The 21,381-nt window shown below is 61.4% G+C and overlaps 3 protein-coding genes across 11 annotated transcripts in view; 2 read left to right on the plus strand and 1 right to left on the minus strand.

Moving 5' to 3' along the window:
* MARK2 (microtubule affinity regulating kinase 2) overlaps window positions 1–4,612 on the plus strand; it is a 25,863-nt gene extending 21,251 nt beyond the window's left edge. For 3 of the 7 annotated variants that reach the window (XM_090129755.1, XM_090129756.1, XM_090129751.1), the window contains exons 13-19: window positions 76–251; window positions 1,058–1,155; window positions 1,235–1,363; window positions 1,662–1,913; window positions 2,963–2,989; window positions 3,154–3,198; window positions 3,310–4,612. In XM_090129755.1, coding sequence (XP_089985881.1) covers window positions 76–251; window positions 1,058–1,155; window positions 1,235–1,363; window positions 1,662–1,913; window positions 2,963–2,989; window positions 3,154–3,198; window positions 3,310–3,658 — 1,076 coding nt within the window. In that variant the 3' untranslated portion in view covers window positions 3,659–4,612. The remainder of the gene's footprint in view (window positions 1–75; window positions 252–1,057; window positions 1,156–1,234; window positions 1,364–1,661; window positions 1,914–2,962; window positions 2,990–3,153; window positions 3,199–3,309) is intronic. The other 4 variants (XM_090129757.1, XM_090129753.1, XM_090129752.1 and 1 more) reach the window with 3 other exon arrangements.
* RCOR2 (REST corepressor 2) lies at window positions 4,599–14,895 on the minus strand. Of its 2 annotated transcripts, XM_090129759.1 has the most exons (12): window positions 14,658–14,895; window positions 11,668–11,783; window positions 11,379–11,435; window positions 11,180–11,260; window positions 11,019–11,071; window positions 9,938–10,099; window positions 8,207–8,331; window positions 7,844–8,111; window positions 6,469–6,546; window positions 5,357–5,414; window positions 5,057–5,265; window positions 4,599–4,670 (listed from the first exon to the last, which is right to left on the minus strand). In XM_090129759.1, exons 2-12 carry the CDS (start codon window positions 11,777–11,779, stop codon window positions 4,668–4,670), a joined length of 1,206 nt encoding a protein of 401 aa, XP_089985885.1. In that variant the 5' UTR covers window positions 11,780–11,783; window positions 14,658–14,895; the 3' UTR covers window positions 4,599–4,667. The 2 variants fall into 2 exon arrangements, with proteins under 2 accessions (XP_089985885.1, XP_089985884.1); XM_090129758.1 differs by having other exon boundaries at window positions 4,669–5,265.
* Window positions 14,896–14,973: 78 nt separating this feature from the next.
* On the plus strand, window positions 14,974–21,055 carry NAA40 (N-alpha-acetyltransferase 40, NatD catalytic subunit). 2 transcript variants are annotated; one of them, XM_031609581.2, is made up of 9 exons: window positions 14,974–15,104; window positions 17,514–17,609; window positions 17,763–17,815; window positions 18,110–18,205; window positions 18,288–18,446; window positions 18,537–18,620; window positions 18,736–18,813; window positions 19,992–20,772; window positions 20,847–21,055. In XM_031609581.2, the coding sequence occupies exons 1-8, from the start codon at window positions 15,099–15,101 to the stop codon at window positions 20,131–20,133; spliced, it is 714 nt and encodes a 237-aa protein (XP_031465441.1). In that variant the 5' UTR covers window positions 14,974–15,098; the 3' UTR covers window positions 20,134–20,772; window positions 20,847–21,055. The 2 variants fall into 2 exon arrangements, with proteins under 2 accessions (XP_031465441.1, XP_031465442.1); XM_031609582.2 differs by lacking the exon at window positions 20,847–21,055 and adding an exon at window positions 18,924–18,985 and having other exon boundaries at window positions 19,992–20,131.
* The last annotated feature ends 326 nt before the right edge of the window (window positions 21,056–21,381 follow it).

A 21,381-nucleotide genomic window follows, 5' to 3' on the forward strand; every position in this document is an offset into this window, starting at 1 on the left:
CCCCCACTTGCTGGGACCACCCCCCAAATCTACGTCCCCTCAGGGCAGGGGGTGACGCTGAGTTCTGTCCTGCAGCTGGGCTGTCCATCCCCACCTCCTCATCCTATTCCAAGAAGACTCAGGCAGCCAACGCTGAGAACAAGAGGGTGGCCGAGGAGGAGGGGGGGCGGAGGACAGGCAGCACTGCCAAGGTGCCCCCCAGTCCCCTGCCTGGGCTGGAACGCAGCAAGGGCACCCCCTCACCATCCACGGTCAGTATGGGGGGCTGGGACACCTGGGTCGTGTGTTTTGGGGGTGCCTGAGTCCCTTGTTTGTGGGTGATCACCATCCACAGTCAGTCTGAGGGGTTGGGACACCTGGGTCGTGTGTTTTGGGGGTGCCTGAGTCCGTTGTTTTGGGGTGATCACCATCCACAGTCAGTCTGGGGGGTTGGGACATCTGGGTCGTGTGTTTTGGGGGTGCCTGAGTCCCTTGTTTTGGGGTGATCACCATCTGTTGTCAGTCTGGGGGGCTGGAACACCTGGGTCATGTGTTTTGGGGGTGCCTGAGTCCCTTGTTTTGGGGTGATCACCATCCACTGTCAGTCTGGGGAGCTGGGACGCCTGGGTCGTGTGTTTTGGGGTTATCACCATCCACAGTCAGTCTGGGGATGGGGTTGGGGGTCTGGGTCACCTGGGTCGTGTGTTTTGGGGGTGCCTGAGTCACTTGTTTTGGGGTGATCACAATCCACAGTCAGTCCGGGGATGGGGTTGGGGGGCTGGGACACCTGGGTCGTTTTTTTGGGGTGCCTGAGTCCCTTGTTTTGGGGTGAACTTGGGGTTCTGTAACAATGGAACTCCTATTTTGGCTTGCCAGTTTGTTTGGGGTTTCAGGATACCCGAGTCCTGCATTCTGGGGCACCGAGACACCTGGCTCCCAGTTTTGGGACACTCGGACACTGTGTTCCCTCCCCTCTCCCCTCCCCCCCCCCCCCCCAGAACCCCTCCCTGGGTTAATTTTGGGACCCCTCCCCCTCCAATTTTGGGGTATCACCTTGCTCTCCCCACCTGTCCCACAGAACAGCGTGCTCTCCACCGGCACCACGCGCAGCCGCAACTCCCCGCTGCTCGACCGCGCCAGCCTGGGTCCCAACTCACTGCAAAACGGCAAGGACAGGTGGGGGCCCCCCTGCACCCCCCCCCTGCGCCTCCTCACCCCTCCCCCTAATGCCCCCCACCCCGCTTTTCTCTCCTAGCTTACCCACCCCGGGCTGCAGACCCTCTCCCGCCGCTCCCCCAGCCCCAGCTGCACCCCCAAGGTCCCGGCAGCACCCGAAAAGCACCGCGGCCCCCAGCGACGCCAACTGCGAGGGGTCCCGACCCAGGCAAGGCCCCCCCCCCCCCCCCCCAGGATCCTCACATGGGGGTGGGGGGTCACTTTGGATGGGGGGATGGACGGACGGACAGCGTGCCCTCTGAGTCCTATTGGGGTGGCGGCGTCCCCTGCATGTCTATGGGGTGTCACGGGGTGGCAGCATCCCACCCCCTGCCCGTCTCTGAGCTCCTATTGGGGTCGTCACGGTGTGTCAGTGCCACAAGCTTCTCCCCAAATCGCCCCGAATTGACCTCACAGCCCCCCCCTCACCCCCAACCCAAATAACATCCATCTCTGTCTCCCCGCAGCGCGGCTCCAACGCGGGTTCCCGTGGCTTCGCCCTCCGCACACAACATCAGCCAGGGGTTGTGCGAGCGGCCCAGTTTCCCACGCGGCGTTTCCAGCCGCAGCACCTTCCACGCCGGGCAGCTGAGGCAGGCCCGGGACCAGGCCCCCCTGCCCTACGCCGTGCCCCCCGCCTCCCCCTCGGGTGCCAGCCAGGGCCGCCGCGGGCCATCAGCCAGCCTCTTCAGCAAGTTCACCTCCAAGTTCGTGCGCAGGTGAGCGCCTGGCTCCTCCTCTTCCTTCCGTCTCTTCCTTCTGTGTCCCCCCCCCCCCCGTCGGCTCCGTTCCGGGGTCCATCTGTGGCTCCTCCGTGTTCCCTACGTCCCCTCTGTGTTCTCCCTCTGTCACCACCCCAGGGTTCCCCACATCCCCTCTGTGTCTGCTTCATCCCCGCTCCAAGGCTGCCTGTGGTGCCTCTGTGCTCCTCTTGTCATCATCCCCCATTTATGCCACCGTTGTCCCCACCCAGGGTCCCCCTTTGTCCCCTCTGTGTCCCCCACATCCCCTCTGTGCCCCTTCATCCCCACTCCAAGGCTGCCTGTGGTGCCTCTGTGCTCCTCTTGTCTTCATCCCCCATTTGTGCCACCGTTGTCCCCACCCAGGGTCCCCCTTTGTCCCCTCTGTGTCCCCCTTTGTCCCCTCTGTGTCCCCCTTTGTCCCCTCTGTGTCCCCCTTTGTCCCCTCTGTGTCCCCCTTTGTCCCCTCCGTGTCCCCTTCATCCCCACTCCAAGGCTGCCTGTGGTGCCTCTGTGCTCCTCTGGTCATCATCCCCCCATTTATGCCACCGCTGTCCCCACCCCAGGGTCCCCCTTTGTCCTTTCCATGTCCCCTTTGTCCCCATTCTACTCCTGTGTCCCCCTGTTGCTCCTCCTTCTCCCTACTGTTCTGTGTTCCCTCCCCATGTCTCCCCCCTTGTTTACTTCTCTTCCGTGTTCCCTTGGGACTCTCCACGTACCCCTGTGTCCTCTCCTCTTGTCCCATGTCCCCTTCCTTCATCCTATGTCCCTCACTGTCCTCACAGCCCACTCCTCTCCTCCCTCCCCCCCCTTCAGCTCGTGTTCCCTCTGTGTCCCCCATTGTCCCCTCCCTGTGCTGATCCCCCATTGTCCCCTCCCTGTGCTGATCCCACCTCCTTCTGGGAGACTCGGGGGCAGTCTGGGGGGGGGGGGGAGAGGTGGGGTGACCCCATTGCGGGGAGGGGGTGGCTCCCCCAGCCCCCCAGCGCCGCCCCCCAACGCCACCTTCTTTCTGTTTGTCTTTGTAGAAATCTGTCTTTCAGGTTTGCCAGAAGGTAGGCGCCTCCTCCCCACCCCCTCCCAGCCCCCCCTCAGCCCCGCATGTCCCCGTGTCCCCCTGTCCCTGTCCTGTCTGTCCATTACGGGGGAGGAGGAGGAAGAGGAGGGGGCTGCATCCCCCCCCTCCCAAGCCTGATCTCTGCCCCTTCTGTTTCTCAAGGAACCCGCATGAGCCTGAGAGCAAGGAACGCGTGGAGACGCTGCGGTGAGCCTTGTGCTGAACCCCCCCCCCCCAGCCTCACACCCCCATAATTTTCCCACCCGTAAACCCCCATTTTTATACATCATCACACCCCCGTTCCCCCCCCCCCCCAAGGCCGCCGGTGGGAGTGGAAAAAGAACGGGAGGAAGGCCGGGAGGCGAAGCCACGCTCACTGCGTTTCACTTGGAGCATGAAGACGACGAGCGCGTTGGAACCGGGCGAGATGATGCGTGAGATCCGCAAAGTGCTGGACGCCAACAGCTGCCGCTGCGAGCTGCAGGAGCGTTTCGTTCTTCTCTGCGCCCACGGAGCTCCTGGCCACGATTCCTTCGTGCAATGGGAAATGGAAGTTTGTAAACTTCCTCGCCTTTCCCTCAACGGCGTCCGCTTCAAACGCATCGCCGGCACTTCCATGGCCTTTAAGAACATCGCTTCTAAGGTGGCCAACGAGTTGAAGCTGTGAGCGGCAGCCCCTGAGCCCGGGGTTGGGGTGGGGGGGGAGACACCGTGAGCATAAAAACGGATTGAGTCCCCCCCCCCGACCCTGAGGAGCTGCAGGGATGGACGTGGGGACGATTCGGGGTTGCGGGGACGGACCCAGGACCTGCGGTGAGACCCCGAAGCTGCCGGGGGAGATCCGGGATGACCGTGGGGGACAACTCGGAGCCTTACGGGGATGAGGTGCCCGTCCTCCGTCTGCCGGGTCCACCGGGGCGGCCGTTGTGGCCTTACAGAGGCACCTGGACCGCCCGGCCGCCCCGCTGCCTTGTAGGGACACCGGGACCCCCTCGTGTCCCAGGTACGGCCCAGAGCCTTATGTGGGGATGTGGGGCCTTATGGGGCGTTTTGGGGCTGTCCCGGAGCCCCGCGGTGGGGACACGGGGAAATCGTCCTCTGCCCTGTGGGGACGTCCTCGGGGCCGCCCTCGCTCCCTCCGGGGCTGTCCTGTGGCCTTATGGGGACGTGGGGAGATTCCCCCCCCCTTTCCCCTGGGGGTTCCTGTGCCCTCCCCGGGTCGTGAGGCTGCCGGCCCATTTCCGGGGGGTTACCGGGGGGCCGCCCCCGCCCCTCACTCAGGAAGGGTCCTGCAGGGGGGGATGGCGGGGAGCTCGGCAGCGGCCGGGGCCGTCCCCTCCCTCCACCCACCCCCGGGGAAGAGGGGGGGGTGAGGCGTCGCTCCCTTTGACCTGCTGAACTCCCCCTCCCCCACCCAGGGCTGTGGTGCAGCTGGGGGGGTGCGTGGGGGTGGGGGAGGGTGCTGATTTCATCCTCGGGGGGCACCCATGGGTGCTGCTGCCCCGGGGGGGTTGGGGGGGGGGGGGGAAAGGGGCTGTAGAGGGGCAGCACCGCCGCGCACACCCCCTTCAGCGCCAACTGTAGATTTTCCAGGTTCTAGATTAAAACCTTTCCAGAAAGAGCCCTCGGTTCGACCCGGCGTCCGCAGTGACCCCCGGCGCGCCGCTCGCGTCTCTCTACTAAAATACCTTTATTGCAAACGCGGCCGCAGCCCCCCCGTTCCTCCCCCTCCTCCCCTCCCAGCGGCGTCCGTTCGCTGGGAGCCGCAGTCCTCCAAGTCGGCAGGCGGCGCTCGACTGAAGAGCGCAGCCTCCGGAAGCGGATCGTCCCGCGAGAGGGGGCGTGGCCGGGCTCAAAGGGGCGGGGCGCGACCCGGCCGCACCAAAGGGGGCGGGGCGTGACGCGGCGGAAGCGCGCGGCCGGGCTGCAGGGGGGGCGGGGGGCGGGGCAGCCCCGGGGGGGGCGGCGGCACCGGGCCGGGAGGCAGAGCGGGGCGCAGCGGCGGAGGGGGGGGTTGCGGGGGGGACGCGGGGACGCGCGGGGCCGTCACGGCCGTGATCCGCACCTCCTCCTCCTCTTCCTCCGCGTCCTCCTCCTCCTCTTCCTCCTCCGGGGGGGCGGCGCCGCCGCCGCGCTCCGCCTCCCATTCCCGCAGCGCTCGGTCCAAACCGAAGCGACGCCGTGCGCTGCCCACGAAGCCCCGCACCTGGGCGGCGGTTTTGGTGCCCAGCAGCGCCGCCACCGCCGGGAAGTCGCGGCCGTAACGGCGCAGCGCTGCGAAAGACCGCGCTGTCAGCACGGCACCCACGTGGCCGTAACCCCCCCCCCCCCGCGCTGCCGGTCACCCCTCGCTCTGTGCTCTCACCCTGCACGGCCAGCAGCTGCTCCTCCGTGGTCCACCGGGAGCTGAACTTGGCGGGGGTCTGCGGGGAGGGGAGGGGGGAAGAGAGTGGGGGGTGGGGGGGTTGCACAGCGCTGTGTGATACAGGGGGATATCGGGACATGGGGGGACATCGGGACACGGGGGGTGTGTGGGGTCATGGGGGGACACAGCAGCATCCAGTGGCACACGGTGTAATGGGACACAGTGGGACATAATGGGATGCAATGGGACAAAGCGGGACATGATGGGACACGATGGGTCACAAAGGGACATAGAGGGGCATGATGGGACACAATGGGATACAATGGGACACGATGGAACACAATAGGACACAGGGATGCAACGGGACACAGAGGAATGAAATAGGACACGATGGGACACAGAAGGATTCAATGGGACACAATGGGATACAGGGATGCAATGGGACACAGTGGGACTCAGAGGGATGCAATGGGATATGATGGGACACAGGGATTCAGTGGGACACTGGGACACAGAGGGACATATGGGACACAGAGGGACAAGATGGGACATGATGGGACACAATGGAACACAGAGGGACAGGATGGGACACAATGGGACACAGAGGGACATGATGGGACACAGAGGGATTCAATGGGACACTGGGATACAGAAGGACAAGATGGGACATGATGGGACACAGTGGGACACAGAGGCATGCAATGGGATGCAATGGGACACAGAGGGACATAAAGGGACACGATGGGACACAGAAGGATGCAATGGGACACAATGGGACACAGAGGGATTCAGTGGGACACTGGGACACAGAGGGACGTGATGGGACACTGGGACACAGAGGGATATGATGGGACATGATGGGACACAGAGGGATGCAATGGGATACGATGGGACACAGAGGGACATAAAGAGACATGATGGGACACAGAAGGATGCAATGGGACACAGAGGGATACAGGGATGCAACGGGACACAATGGGACTCAGAGGGATGCAATGGGGCACAATGGGACTCAGAGGGATGCAATGGGACACAATGGGACTCAGAGGGACATGATGGGACACAGAGGGACACAGTGGGGTGACACGGAGTACCCACAGACCCCCACCCACCTCTGGGGGCCGCAGCCCCTCCACGCCGCCCTCCAGCGCCTGCCGCAGCCCGCAGCTCAGCTGCTTGATGCGCTGCACCTGCAGGGAGCAGCCGTGGGGTCAGGGGGGTGGGGCAGGATGGGACCCCCGGGGGGCAGAGCCTGACCCCCCCCCCAGGGACCCCCACGTTGCAGCGCTGCCCGTCTGCACCCCCACACCTCAACCCACATCCCCCCATTGCAGCACAGCAGACCCCATTCCCGGTCCTCCCCTTTATGTCCCAAAGGGGCTGACGACTGCATCCCAACCCCGGAGTCCCTTCTGTCTCTTACAGCCCCCCCTCTGACTTCAGGACCCCCCCTTCCCCCCAAATTCAGGACCCCCTCTCTAATTCAGGATCCCTCTCTAACTCAGGACCCCCCTCCCTCTAACTCAGAACCTCTCCTCTAATTCAAGACCCCCTCCTGTAATTCAGGACCTCCCCCTCTAATTCAGGACCCACCCCCTCTAACTTCAGAACTCCCTCCCTAATTAAGGACCCCCTCCTCTAATTCAGGACCCCCCCCCCAGCTCAGTACCCCTCCTCTAATTCAAGACCCCCTCTCCAATTCAAGACCCCTCCCAACCCTAACTTCAGGACCCCCCCTCTAATTCAGGACCCCTTCTCTAATCCAGGACCCCTCCCCTAACTTCAAGACCCACCTCTCTAATTCAGGAGCCCCCCTCCCCTCTAATTCAGGATCCCTCCTCTAATTCAGGACCCCCCCTCTAACTTCAGGACCCCCTCCTCTAATTCAGGACCCTCCCTACCCTAACTTCAGGACCCCCCCTTCTAATTCAAGACCCCCTCTCCAACTCAAGACCCTCCCTACCCTAACTTCAGGCCCCCCCCTTCTAATTCAAGACCCCCTCTCTAATTCAAGACCCCTCCCCAAATTCAGGATTCCCTCCCTAACTGAGGACCCCCCTCTAACTTCAGTACCCCCACCCTAATTCAGGACCCCTCTTTTAATTCAGGACTCCTCCCTCTAATTCAAGACCCCCTAATTCAAGACCCCTCCCCTAACTTCAGCATCCCCTCCTTAATTCAGGACCCCTCCTCTAATTCAGGACCCACCCCTAACTCAGAACCCCCACCTCTCTAATACAGCACCCCCCCCCCAGATTCAACCCCCACCCTCCCCCCAACTTCAGGACCCCCCCTCTAATTCAGGACCTCCCCCAACTTTGGGCACAGCCCTTTCCTCATTCCCTGCACCCACCCCACTTCCCCCCCATCCTCGTTTACAGCTCCCCCATTCAATATAGGAACTCCCCCTCCCACTTACACCCCTCTGCTCCCCATTTTGTGACCCCCCCACGCCCCGCCCACCCCCCACATAAGCCCCCCCCCCACCTGCCGTTTGAGGGCCACCAGCTGGCAGTCCAGCTGCCTCAGCGCCGCAGCCCCCAGCTCGGGGTTGGCGCTGACCCCCTCCACGTCCTCCCGGCTCAGATGCATCCCCCGGGGGGGTCTCCTCCTTTGCCTGGGGGGGTGATGACGGTACTGCACCTCCTTCCGCCCCCCCCCGGCACCGTTTTTGGGGTGAAACGTCTCCTTTTTGGGGTCGATCGCCTCCGCTTCGCCCTCGTTGGCGAGGCGAGGTTCATCCAGCTCATCGTTGCTGTGAAATTCAGGGGGGGGTGGGGGGGAGGGGGGAGAAGGTAAGAGGGGGTGTGGGGGGGATTTGGGGATGTGTTGGGGGGCGGGGGGGGGCACCTGTCATCACGCTCCTTGCGGCCCAGCAGACGCCGGGCCTGGCGGTCCATCACGCTGGTGCGGCTCCGTGTTTTCTTCCAGGAGTAATAATACTTCACCAGGCTGGGAATCAGCTTGTCGGGGAGCTGGGGGGCATGGGGGGGTCACAGGGGGGTAATGGGGGGGCTGGGGGGCACGGGGAAGTTATAGGGGAGGCTGGGGAGCACAGCAAGGGGTCATTGGGGGGGGTTGGGGGGGGGGAGCACGGGGAGATCACTGGGGGGGATTGGTGGCACAGGGGAGCCAGGAGGGGGTCATGGAGGAGCTGGGGGGCACAGCCGGGGGGTAGGGGGGGGTCACTAGGGGGTCACAGGGGAGCTGGGGGGCATGGGAGGGTCATGGGGGGGGCTGGGGGCACAGCAAGGGGTCATTTGGGGGATGGGGGGGCACGGGGAGGTCACTGGGAGGTCACTGGGGGGGATGGGTGGGGGTCATGGGGGGCTGGGGGGCACAGAGGTTCATGGGGGGTCACAGGGGAGCTGGGGGGCAAGGGGGGGTCATGGGGGGGTCATGGAGAAGCTGGGGGCACAAGAAAGTCATGGGGGGGCTGGGGAGCACAGCAAAGGGTCATTGGCGGGGTTGGGGGGGCACAGAGAGGTCACTGGGGGGGCTGGGTGGGGGTCATGGGGGGCACAAGGGTTCATGGGGAGTCAATTGGGGGCTGGGGAGCATGGAAGGGGATCATTAGGGGGGCTTGGGGGGCCCAGGGGTTCACTGGGGGTCACATGGGAGGGTCATGGGGGGAACATGGGGGGGCTGGGGGGGCACAGGGAAGTCATGGGGGGGGCTGGGGAGCACGGCAGAGGGTCATTGGGGGGGCTGGGGGGCATGGCAGGTGGTCATTGAGGGGGCTGGGGGGCAAGGGGGGGGTCATGGGGGGCTGGGGGGCATGGCAGGGGGTCATGGAGAGGCTGGGGAGGTCATAGGAGAGCTGAGGGGCAATGGAGGCTCATGGGGGGGTCATGGGGAAGCTGGGGAGCATGGCAGGGGATCATTGGGGGGGAGCTGGGGGGCACGGCAGGGGGTCATGGGGGGCAGGAGGTATGGCAGGGGGTCATGGGGGGCCGGGGGGAATATGGGGAGGTCACTGGGGGGACTGGGTGGGGGTCATGGGGGGCGGCACAGGAGGGTTATGGGGGGGGTCATAGGGAAGCTGGGGGGCACGGGTTCATGGGGGGTCAATTGGGGGCTGGGGGGCATGGAAGGGGATCACTGGGGGGGCTTGGGGAGCCCAGGGTTCACTGGGGGGTCACATGGGAGCTGGGGGACACAGAGAGGTCATTGGGGGGGCTGGATGGGCATGGGGGGGTCACAGGGAGAGGTCATTATGGGTGCTGGGGGTCATGGAGGCTTCATTGGAGGGGGCTGGTGGTCACATGGGGTCATGGGGAGTCTGGGGGGCACGGGAGGGGGTTATGGGGGGGTCTGGGGGGCACAGGATGGGGTCATGGGGGACTGTGGAGCATCACTGATTTGGGTTTGGGTAGGTAGAGGGATCTATGGGGAGATTTGGGGAGTCTGGGTTTGGTTGGGGGGGTTTGGGGGTGTATGGGTTTGTTTGGGTGGGATGGGGGGGTCCGGGCTGTATGGGTGGGGATGGGGGGCAACAGTGGGTCTGGAGTGGGGGGAGGGGGAGGAAAGGCAGCCCTAAAAGTGGGGTCGGGAGGGGCAGCTGTGGGGGGGGGTCCGCACCATCTGCTGTATGCGGGCGAAGCTCTTGCCGTGGAAGCTGAAGGCCTGCTCGAAAAGCACCTTGTCCTCCACCGACCATTCGTCAGGGAACGGAGTGAAGTTGGCCAGGTCAGCCAGAGACTTTTCCACATCGTGTTTGTGCCACAGCAGCATCCCCAGGGCCTGGGGGGGCACACGGGGGGGGAACACAGGGGGGGCACACAGGGGGGTGTGGGATGCTGTGGGTATGGGGGAGGTGTGGGGTGTGGGGTATGGGGGGGTGGAGAGGTGGGGGGTGTGGGGTGTGGGGTATGGGGGGGTGGAGAGGTGGGGAGTGGTGTGGGAAGCTGGGGGGGGTGTGAGGTATGGGGTGTGGGGGGGGGTGTAGGGGGGTTTGGGGAGCTGTGGGGTGTGGGAAGGTGCAGGGGGGTGTGGAGGGTTTGGGGAACTGTGGGGTTTGGGGGGGTGGAGAGGTGTGGGGGGGCTGTGGGGAGCTGTGGGGTGTGGGGTATGGGGGGTGGGGAGAGGTGTGGGAAACTGTGGGGGGTTGTGGGGGGAGTGTGGGGTATGGGGAGTGGGAAGGTGTGGGGGGGTGTGGGGAGGTGTGGGGGCTTGTGGGGGTTGTGGCGTGTGTGGGGTTTGGGGGAGTGTGGGGGGGTTTGGGGAGCTGTGGGGAGGTGGGGAGAGGTGTGGGAAGCTGTGGGGGGTGTGGGGTATGGGGGGTTGGGGAGGTGGGGGGGGTGGGGGGTGTGGGGTATGGGAGGCTGTAGATTACGGGGGGGTGGGGAGGTGTGAGGAGGTGTAGGGGGGTGTTGGGGTGTGGGGAATGGTGGGGGTGGGGGGAATGTGGGGTATGGGGAGATGTGGGGAGGTGGGGGGGTCTGGGATGGGGGGTGGGGAGGTGTGGAGGGCTGTGGGGGGGGTTGGGAGCTGTGGGGGGCTGTGGGGTTTGGGGGGGTGTGGGGGTTTGGGGAGTTGTGGGGGGCTGTGAGGAATTAGGGAGGTGTGGGGGGTTTGGGGAGCTGTAGGGTGGGGGGCTGTAGGGTGGGGGGGGGTGGGCTATGTGGGGGTGTGGGGCAGCCCCCCAGCGCCGCTCTGCTACCTGCTCGATGTTGTAGCCATGTTTGTCCTTGGCCATGGCGATGTATTTATCCACTGCGGGGGGGGGGGTGCAAAGTGAGGGGCGTCCCCACATCCCACCCCCCCAGACCCTCCTCCCCCCACCGTGGGGCTGTCCCGTGGGGGGGGGGGGCCTGCACTCACACTTGGCATCAGACACGCGCTGGTTGGGGGCCCACACCAGCATCCCCTTCAGCTCCTTGTTGCTGTAGCGTGCGGGGCTCTCTGCAGTGACATTTTGGGATGGGAGGGGGGGGGGTGTGAAGACCCCAAAATGTGCTTCTCCCCCCTCCCTCTCCCCCAGCCCTCCCAACCCCAACCCCCCCCCCCCCAACAGCCCTACCTGGCTTGCAGTCGGGGATCACCGCCTGGTAGTCGGCACCCACGCGGATCATGCTGTCTGCAATTAACACCGGGGGGGGGGGTTAATTAAGATTGGGGGGGGGGGGGGGGGGGCAGCAGCAGGGAACAAAGCCGGCGGTCTGTGCCCACGCGGCGCTCGGGGACAATGGGGCCGAGGGCTTTTGTTCCCCCCCCCCCCCTCAATCACCCCCCCCTACACACCCCACCCCCCCCCCCCCCCTCCATGCTCTGATCCGGGGGGGTGGTGGAGGAGGGGGGGGGGCACTCACCGTGCGTCTGCTCCTCCTCGCTGCCCTCATCCTCTGAGGGGGGGCCGCTCACCCCCGCCTTGGCTCTGCTCCGGGAGAGAATCCCGGAGGGCTTCTCCATCACTGAGGGCATCGCGCTGGGAGGGGGGAGAGAGGAGGGGGGGGGGAAAAGCCGGCTGTCCCTTCACGGCGCTGCCCCACAAATTGAGAGAGTGTTGGGGGGGGAGGGGGGGGTGGGAATTGCAAGGGGGGAGCCCCGAATAGGAGAAATAAAGGGGGGAAGGTGGGGGTCCCGCGGCCACACAAAGCGCCGCTGCTGCTCCCGCCGCCTGCCGGTGCCAAAGTAGTTCCAGCTCCCCCGGCCTCAGCACGGCCCCCTGGCGTAGCCCTCCGCCGGCAGCACGGGGCACGGGGGGGTAACGGGGCTGGGGGGGGGAGTTGAGGATGGGAGGGGGGGAAGTGGGGATGTCACGGGGTGGGGGGGACGGGGGGATGTGGGGAGAATGGGGGGATGTGGACACGGGGGATGTGGGGGCACTGGGGTGGATATGGGGGTGGATATGAGGGCATAGGGGTGGATATGGGGACATTGGGGTGGATATGGGGGTGGATATGGGGACAGTGGGGTGGATATGGGGGTGGGTATGAGGGCATAGGGGTGGATATGGGGACATTGGGGTGGATATGGGCGCATAGGGGTGGATATGGGGGTGGATATGGGGACAGTGGGGTGGATATGGGCGCATAGGGGTGGATATGGGCGCATAGGGGTGGATATGGGGGTGGGTATGAGGGGACATTGGGGTGGATATGGGGACATTGGGGTGGATATGGGGGCATAGGGGTGGATATGGGGGTGGATATGAGAACATAGGGGTGGATATGGGGTCATTGGGGTGGATATGGGGGTGGGTATGAGGGCATAGGGGTGGATATGGGGTCATTGGGGTGGATATGGAGGTGGGTATGAGAGCATAGGGGTGGATATGGGGACAGTGGGGTGGATATGGGGACATAGGGGTGGATATGGGGACACTGGGGTGGATATGGGGACACTGGGGTGGATATGGGGGTGGATATGGGGACAGTGGGGTGGATATGGGGGCATAGGGGTGGATATGGGGGTGGGTATGAGGGCATAGGGGTGGATATGGGGACATTGGGGTGGATATGGGGACATTGGGGTGGATATGGGGGTGGATATGGGGACAGTGGTGTGGATATGGGGGCATAGGGGTGGATATGGGGGTGGGTATGAGGGCATAGGGGTGAATATGGGGACATTGGGGTGGATATGGGGACATTGGGGTGGATATGGGGGTGGATATGAGGGCATAGGGGTGGATATGGGGTCATTGGGGTGGATATGGAGGTGGGTATGAGAGCATAGGGGTGGATATGGGGACACTGGGGTGGATATGGGGACACTGGGGTGGATATGGGGGCATAGGGGTGGATATGGGGGCATAGGGGTGGATACAGGGATGGATATGAGGGCATAGGAGTGGATATGGGGACACAGGGAACGTGGGGACATGGGGGTGGATATGGGGGCATGGAGAAGGATATGGGGACATGGGGGATGTATGGACGTGGGAGTGGATATGGGGCATGGTGGATGTGGGGACATGGGGGGGGATGTGGGGACATGGGGCATGTGAGGACACTGGGGTGTATATGGGGACATGGGGGATGTAGGGACACGGGGGTGGATATGGGGACACTGGGGACATGGGGACACTGGGGGGGATATGGGGACATTGGGGAGGGGATATGGAAGGCTTGGAGGATGTGGGGACGTGGGGGTGGATATGGAGGCATTGGGGATATGGGGACACAGGGGTGGATATGGGGACATGGGGGTGGATATGGGGACACGGGGGCGCATTGAGGTGGATATGGGGGCATTGGGGATGTGAGGACATTGGGGTGTATATGGGGACATGGGGGATGTAGGGACACAGGGGTGGATATGGGGACACTGGGGATATGGTGACATTGGGGTGGATGTGGGGGCACGGGGGATATGGGGACACAGGAGGAGTGGATATGGGGACATGGGGGTGGATATGGGGACACGGGGGATGTAAGGACATGGGGGTGAATGTGGGGACATGGGGGTGGATGTGGGGGCACGGGGGATGTGAGGACATTGGGGTGGATATGGGGACATGGGGGTGGATATGGGGGCACTGGGAACGTGGGGGGGGTAAATAATATGGGGGGCAGGGAGATGTGGGGATATGGTGACATCCTTGGTGAGGATGTAGGGACGCATAGGGACAACATGGCGCTGACATGGGGGGTGTGAGCACAGAGGGGGATGTGGGGACAAGGTGAGATAAGGGAACACGAATGGGGGAACACAGGGGGTCCCAGCCCCACATTCACCCCATAGCAGTGCTGGGACCATAGGATAGGGACCCGTATAGGGTATTTAGGAGCCCATGTACGGCAGATGGGGGGCCAATATATAGAGCAAACAGAAGGATCCATATATAGGACAGATAGAGGGATCCATATATAGGGCACACAGAGATTCATGTAGGGCAGATGGGGACCATATAGGGCAGATAGGGGGCCTATATATAGGGCAGATGGGGGGGGCCCATTTCTAGGGCAGGCAAGGATTTATGTAGGGCAGATAGGGACCCATATAATATAGTTAGGGGGTCCATATAAGGCAGTTGCGGGTCCATAGGGCAGATAGGGATCCATATAAAGCAGTTATGGGTCCATAGGGCAGTTAGGGGCCATATAGGGCAGTTAGGGGTCCATAGGGCAGATGGGGACCATATAGGGCAGTTAGGGGCCCATGGGGCTTGTAGTGACCCATAGGGCAGTCAAAGGCTCATATAGGGCAGGCAGGGGCCCATATAGGGCAGTCAGGGGCACGTGGAGCTGCTTTAGGGCAGAAGGAGTCCCCCAGGGCCCACTCCCTCATCCCAAACCTCCTCGCCCCCACCACGAGGGCCTACCTCCCTCCCCACACCCCATTTCTCCCCACTCACCGCTATGGGGCGCCGTGGAGCACGGGGGATGGATCCTTCTACCACTGTGGGGCGGCTCTGGGGTGGCTATAGGGCGGCTATGGGGGGCTATAGGGTGGCTATGGGGCAGCCGCGCGCTGTGGGGCGGACCCAGGCTCAGCTCCCCACAGCGAAGGGCGTGGCCGCGCCGCCTTCCCGCCCTCCGCGCTCTCAGCCAATCAGCGCCCGCCTGCCTTCGCGCCCGAAACCGCCGCCACGCGCACGGCCGTTAGCCCCGCCCCCGCCTTCACGGCGGCCATGACGTCACAAATCCACCTCAGCGCGCCTGCGCGGATGGGCGGGGCGAAGGTTTGCGCAGGCGCATTGTGCTGGGTCGCTCCTCCCCCCCCTATATATACGGCGCGCTCCCGGCAGCACTTTCGCAGTGGGCCGCGCGCCCCCGCGCCGTGAGGAGCTGTCGCAATGGGGGTGAGCGGGGCGGCTTTAAAGGAGGGCTTGAGGGATTTGGGGCCTTTTCCAAGGGGATCTGGGGGAGCTGCGTGGGGTCGGGAGCTTCTCGGGGGTGAATTGGGGCCTTTGGGGGGGGAGTTGGGGCAGCGTGGGCCGTTTGGGGGCGTCTGTGGGGGGGGGCTGAGGGCTTTGGGGATTAGCTGAGTGTTTTTAGGGCCTTCTGGGAGTAAATGGAGGCCTTGGGGGGGGGTTGGGGGCCCTGTGTGGAGGTTATGGGAGTTTGGGGGCTGTTATGGGGTTATTTGGGGGCAGTTATGGGGCCCTGTGTGGAGGTCTGAGTGTTTGGGGGTGGTTATGGGGTTATTTGGGGTGGTTATGGGGTCCTGTGTGGAGGTCTGGGTGTTTGGGGCCCTTGGGGTGGTTATGGGGTTATTTGGGGTGGCTATGGGGCCCTGTGTGGAGGTTTGGGGGCAGTTATGGGGTCCTGTGTGGAGGTTATGGGGGTTTGGGGGCAGTTATGGGGTTGTTTGGGGGGCAGTTATGAGGCCATTTGGTGGTGATTATGGGGTTGTTTGTGGGGCAGTTATGGGGCCCTGTGTGGAGGTTTGGGGGCAGTTATGGGGTTATTTGGGGTGGTTATGGGGCCCTGTGTGGAGGTCTGGGCGTTTGGGGGTGGTTATGGGGTTATTTGAGGGCAGTTATGGGGTCTTGTATGGAACTTATGGGGCCCTGTGTGGAGATTGTAGGAGTTTGGGAGTAGTTATGGGGTTATTTGGGGGCAGTTATGGGGCCCTGTGTGGAGGTCTCAGTGTTTGGGGGTGGTTATGGGGTTATTTGGGGTGGTTATGGGGCCCTGTGTGGAGGTTTGGGGGCAGTTATGGGGATATTTGGGGTGGTTATGGGGCCCTGTGTGGAGGTCTGGGCATTTGGGGGCGGTTATGGGGTCTTGTATGGAACTTATAGGGCCCTTGGGGGGGCAGTTATGGGGCCCTGTGTGGAGGTTTGGAGACAGTTATGGGGTTATTTGGGGTGGTTATGGGGCCCTGTGTGGAGGTCTGGGTGTTTGGGGGTAGTTATGGGGTTATTTGGGGGCAGTTATGGGGTCTTGTATGGACCTTATAGGGCCCCTGGGGGGGCAATTATGGGGCCCTGTGTGGAGATTATGGGAGTTTGGGAGTAGTTATGGGGTTATTTGGGGGCAGTTATGGGGCCCTGTGTGGAGGTCTGACTGTTTGGGGGTGGTTATGGGGTTATTTGGGGTGGTTATGGGTCCTGTGTGGAGGTCTGGGCTTTTGGGGGCGATTATGGGGTTATTTGGGGGCAGTTATGGGGTCTTGCATGGAGCTTATAGGGCCCTTGGGGGGACAGTTATGGGGCCCTGTGTGGAGGTTTGGAGGCAGTTATGGGGTTATTTGGGGTGGTTATGGGGCCCTGTGTGGAGGTTTGGGTGTTTGGGGGCAGTTATGGGGTTATTTGGGGTGGTTATGGGGCCCTGTGTGGAGGTTTGGGGGCAGTTATGGGGTTATTTAGGGTGGTTATGGGCCCTGTGTGGAGGTCTGGGTGTTTGGGGGCCATTATGGGGTTATTTGGGGTGGTTATGGGGCTCTGTGTGGAGGTTTGGGGGCAGTTATGGGGTTATTTGGCGTGGTTATGGGGCTCTGTGTGGAGGTTTGGGGGCAGTTATGGGGTCTTGTTTGGAGGCTTGGGGTTCTTGGGGGCAGTTATGGGGTTATTTGGGGTGGTTATGGGCCCTGTATGGAGGTCTGGGTGTTTGGGGTGATTATGGGGTTATTTGGGGGCAGTTTTGGGGCCCTGTGTGGGGTTTGGGGGCAGCGCCAAGCTGGCCATGAAGGCAAATCTCCAGATATTGGAGGAAAGCATCCCCTCTGCCCCCAAAATTAACCCATATTGGTGGTTGTGGAGCTTCTATCCCAGCTGGCCACGAGCTCAGTTTGCACCAGAACCCCCCCCCTCCCTTCCTCCCACCCCCAAAATGTGGGGCGACGTGGGGCTGACCTCCCCCCCCCCACACAGCACAGCGTGCAGTTTTCCTTTGGGGCTTTTCCAGTCTTGTTTTGGTGGAGATGAAACCCAGGAATCCAATTTGCTGCTGAAATTCAACGTGTTCAGAGCCTTCGATGGGGTTGTTGGCACTCTGGGCTTTCCTCTTTCATTCTCTGCCCTCCTCCCCATCTGGGCTTTCCTCTTTCATTCTCCTCCCCATCTTTTAAAATGTTATTTCCCCTGCAAAATCACTTTGTCTGCAAGGACAAATCTCCCGTGCTCTGTGGGTTTTGCTCGTTTTTCCTCTGCTGGGCTGCTTGGTTGCTGTTTTTTGCATAGCAGAAAGAATTCTATTGGATGGAGGTAGGGTTTCTTCAGCTTAATAAAGCATAATCCTAACGAATTTTCCCTTTTCTTGCTCAGAGGAAATCGAGCAAAGCCAAGGAGAAGAAGCAGAAACGCCTGGAGGAGCGCGCAGCCATGGCTGCTGTCTGCGCCAAGGTGGAGGCTGCCAACAAAGTAAGCATCCTTAGGGTGAAAACTGGCTGAAAACAGGGTGTGGGTGGGGGTGAGATGCCCATTGTGGCAGCGTGGGCCGCTCTTGCTTTTCCTCCCCCCCCTCCCCAACCTATTTCTGGGGCAGCTCTTTGCTTTTTTTCCCTCTGCTTGCAGCTGGAAGATCCCCTCGAAGCCTTTCCAGTCTTCAAGAAATACGATCGCAACGGGTGAGAGCCCTCAAGCCACTCCAGTTCCCTCCCAGTGTCTCCCAGTTGCCTCCTGATCCTCTCCCCCCTCTCCCCCCAGCCCCCTTTAAGCCCTTCTAATCCCCTTCCCAGTTGCTTCACAGTGTTCACCTTCATCCCCTTATCTTCTCCCAGTGTTTCCCTCAGACCTCTTGAAGCCCACCCAGTTTCTTCCCAGTGTCTCCAGCTCCCCCCTGGTCCTTTCCCAGTGCCCCCCCTCCCCCCATCCAGCAACAGGGGGGCCCCCCAGCTCCAACCTTCTCCCTCCTCCCACAGCCTCAACGTTTCCATCGAATGCAAACGTGTCTCCAGCCTGGAACGAGCCACGGTTGACTGGGCGTTCGAACTGACCAAAACCAACATGCAGACTCTGTAAGCGTACCCAAAACCCAAAGATTTCACCCCAAAAAAAACTCGAGGATGGATACCTCAGGGCCCCACGGTCTCCTTGCAGGTATGAACAGAGCGAATGGGGATGGAAGGACAGGGAGAAAAGGGATGAGCTGACAGATGAGCGCGCCTGGTTCCTGATTGCACGTGAGCCCGGCGCCCGCCCTGTTGCCTTTTCCCATTTCCGCTTTGACGTCGAGTGTGGAGATGAGGTTCTGTACTGGTAGGTAGAGCCGGGATGGAGCTGCTCCACGTAGCCCAAAATGATGTGATTTCACCCCCAAAAAAACAACAGCTGGGCTGTTCCCCACAGCTACGAAGTGCAGCTGGAGAGCCAAGTGCGACGGAAAGGGCTGGGCAAGTTCCTCCTGCAGATCCTACAGCTGGTGGCCAATAGGTAAGGATGGACTGGGCTTATTTTTAGGGTGGGAGCAGCTCACCCCACGCTCATTTTTTGGGCTGAAAACCAGATCTTTTCATCACCATTCTTCCTTCTAACCGCATCCTCGCAGCACGCAGATGAAGAAAGTGATGCTGACAGTTTTCAAGCACAACCACGGCGCCTATCAGTTCTTCCGAGAAGCGTTGCAGTAAGCATCACCAAAAAAACAAAAAAACCAAAAAAAAAACCCCCAAAATCACTGCTTTTCACCCCGTTTTCCCCTTCCCATAACGTGGTGTCCCCACGTCTGTCTTGCAGCGCGCTGGCGACGTGAGGGCGTGGGCCGGGGCAGGCGGGCACAGGGCCGGCAGCCAAGAGAGGTGGGTGCGTGGGGGCCCCCCCTGCTGCGGTTTTGAGGCAGATTTGGGGCTTTTTACAACTCCTCCGTTCAATTTTTTGGTTGTTTTTTTGACACCGTTTTGGTCAGTTGAGGGATTTTAAGCCGTTTCGGTGGGGTTTCGGGTCTTTTCTGCGGTTCGAAGCATCGCTTTTAGTGAATATTATTTTTTTTTATTCTTGAATTGTTGGGTTTTTTTTTTTTCCTAACCCTTTTCAAGTGAAGATTTTCAACCTTTTGCTGCTTAATTATTTGTTGTTTATTTTTTCCAGGACTTTTTTTGTTGTTCTGAGGGCTTTTAGCCCTTTTAACGGAGGACTTTCCTCTGTTTCTTGGGATTGTTGGTTTTTTTTTGCCCCTTTTCGGTGAGGTTTTTTAACTTTTTTTTTTATTTTAGTGAGGTTTCTGAACTCTTTGCTGTTTTGGGGCATTTTTTTGTTTGCTCTAAAGGCCATTTTTAGTGGGAGATTTTATTACTTTTGTTGTCGCTTTTTGCCCCTCTCTGCTGAGGTGCTTTGGCCCATAACTGGGGTTGGATTTCATCTCTTCTGGGTGCTTCCAGGACCATTTTTGGGACCCATTTTACTTCTGCTTATTTCTTTCCAGCGGAAAGAAGCCTTTTATTCTTCAGGCTTCAGTTTGTTTTTTTTATTCCTGTTTCTTAGCTCCCCATTTTTTTTTTTCCATCGAGGCTTTTTAGAGCCTCTTTCTGTTTTGACATAATGGAGATTGATTTTAAGCCCATTTTTCCCCTTCCAGATGCTTTTTAACCCCCTTCTAGGGATCTTTGAGCCCTCTTTTCACCCCATGGCCTCGGGTTTTACCCCCCTTTGGTGTTTTTGCCCCTCTGATCTCCTCGCGCGAGCGCTCCTCTCCCTCAATCCAAACTCCCCCACCTCCACCCCCTCCTTTCCCCCACACCAGAAGGCCACAGCTGCCCAGGGGGGTGATGCAGAACCTCTGCTGACCTCCTGCACCTTTTCCTCCAGGTTTGACATCGATGATTCCTCACCCAGTGTCTCAGGCTGCTGTGGGGACGACTGCTCCTATGAGGTCCTGAGCCGGAGGACGAAATTCGGTGACGGTCACCAACTCCCTGCTGGTGGGCACTGCGGTACCTGCTGCCATTGAGCCCCTACACCCAAATCCATCGTATCTTCACCCAAAATTGGGCTCAGCCAGCCTGGCTGCGTTCCCCTGTTTGTCACCTCCGTGTTTTGGGGGCCTTCAGGTAGTATTCACCGTCATAGGGTGACCCTTAGCACCCCTCCGCCCACGTGCTTTGGGGTGGGGCTCTCACTTTGGGGATTTAAAGAACGATTTTGCCTGTTTTTTCTCGGTTTTGGCCGCTCTGGTTTGTATGTTACAAATAAAGACAGTAGAGTTTGTGCTATCGGACTACGTTTCCCAGCATCCCCCGCGCGCGCGGCCCCGAGTAATGAAAGAAACCTCCCGGCGTGCACCGCGCCGCTCGGCCCTCCGGGGCGATAGGGACCGTGGTTTGCTGAGGGGGCGTGGCCCCCAGGGCTCTGTCCAATGAGCGCTTTGAGGGAGCGGTTCCTATCAACCAATAGCAGCGCAAGATCTTTCCTTGTTCCCACCTCCCTCCTTCCGCCGGAAGTGCGGCTGCACTTCCGCATCGCTCAGGTCGTTGCTGGCATGTCGCTCCTCGGACGCTTCGCCCGGTCTTTTCTCCGCTCCGCCGTCCGGCCCGGTCCGGCCCCGCGTGGGATCGTTTCGGGGCCGCCCCAGCATCCCCTGGGCACCGCGGTGAGCTCTGGGGGACGGCTCGGGGAGGGGGGTGACCTTGGAGAAAGGGTTTTTGACTGCCGATGTGCCCTCAGGAGAGCGTCGTGGGCCTGGTCGCCATGTTTGTCACCTGCCTGGGCCCCGCCGCCTGGGTCCTGGCGCACCTCGAGGACTACAAGAAGCGGGAGTGAGTCCTCACCCGTCATTCTGGGATCAACGCCGTCACGGACCTCTTCTCCACGGACCTGGGGCTTACGGGCGCCCCATCCCCAATAAAGGCCGCTTAGGCCGCGTCCTCCTCCAATTTTTGTGTGTGTGTGTGTTGTTGAGGGGGGTTGACGTCATTATGTGACGTCACGCTGCAGATTGGGGCATCTTTGGCGGTTGACGGGGGCGGTTCCCCGTTGCTAGGGGCGGTCATTGGTCAGATTGGTTGCTAGGGGGCGTTTCCCGCCGCTCGGGACCTTCCCCGTTGCTAGGGGCGTTTCCTGTTGCTATGGGCCGGGCTGGTTGCTAGGGGCGTTTCCTGTTGCTAGGGGCGTTTCCCGTTGCCAAGATCCCAGCCCGTCTCTACGGACTCTCCCTGTTGCTAGGGGGCGTGTCCGTTGCCAGGATCTTGATTGGTTGCTA

The sequence above is a fragment of the Phasianus colchicus genome, chromosome 37, assembly GCF_987193195.1.
Source record: "Phasianus colchicus chromosome 37, bPhaCol1.hap1.1, whole genome shotgun sequence".
NCBI classification, from domain to species: domain Eukaryota; kingdom Metazoa; phylum Chordata; class Aves; order Galliformes; family Phasianidae; genus Phasianus; species Phasianus colchicus.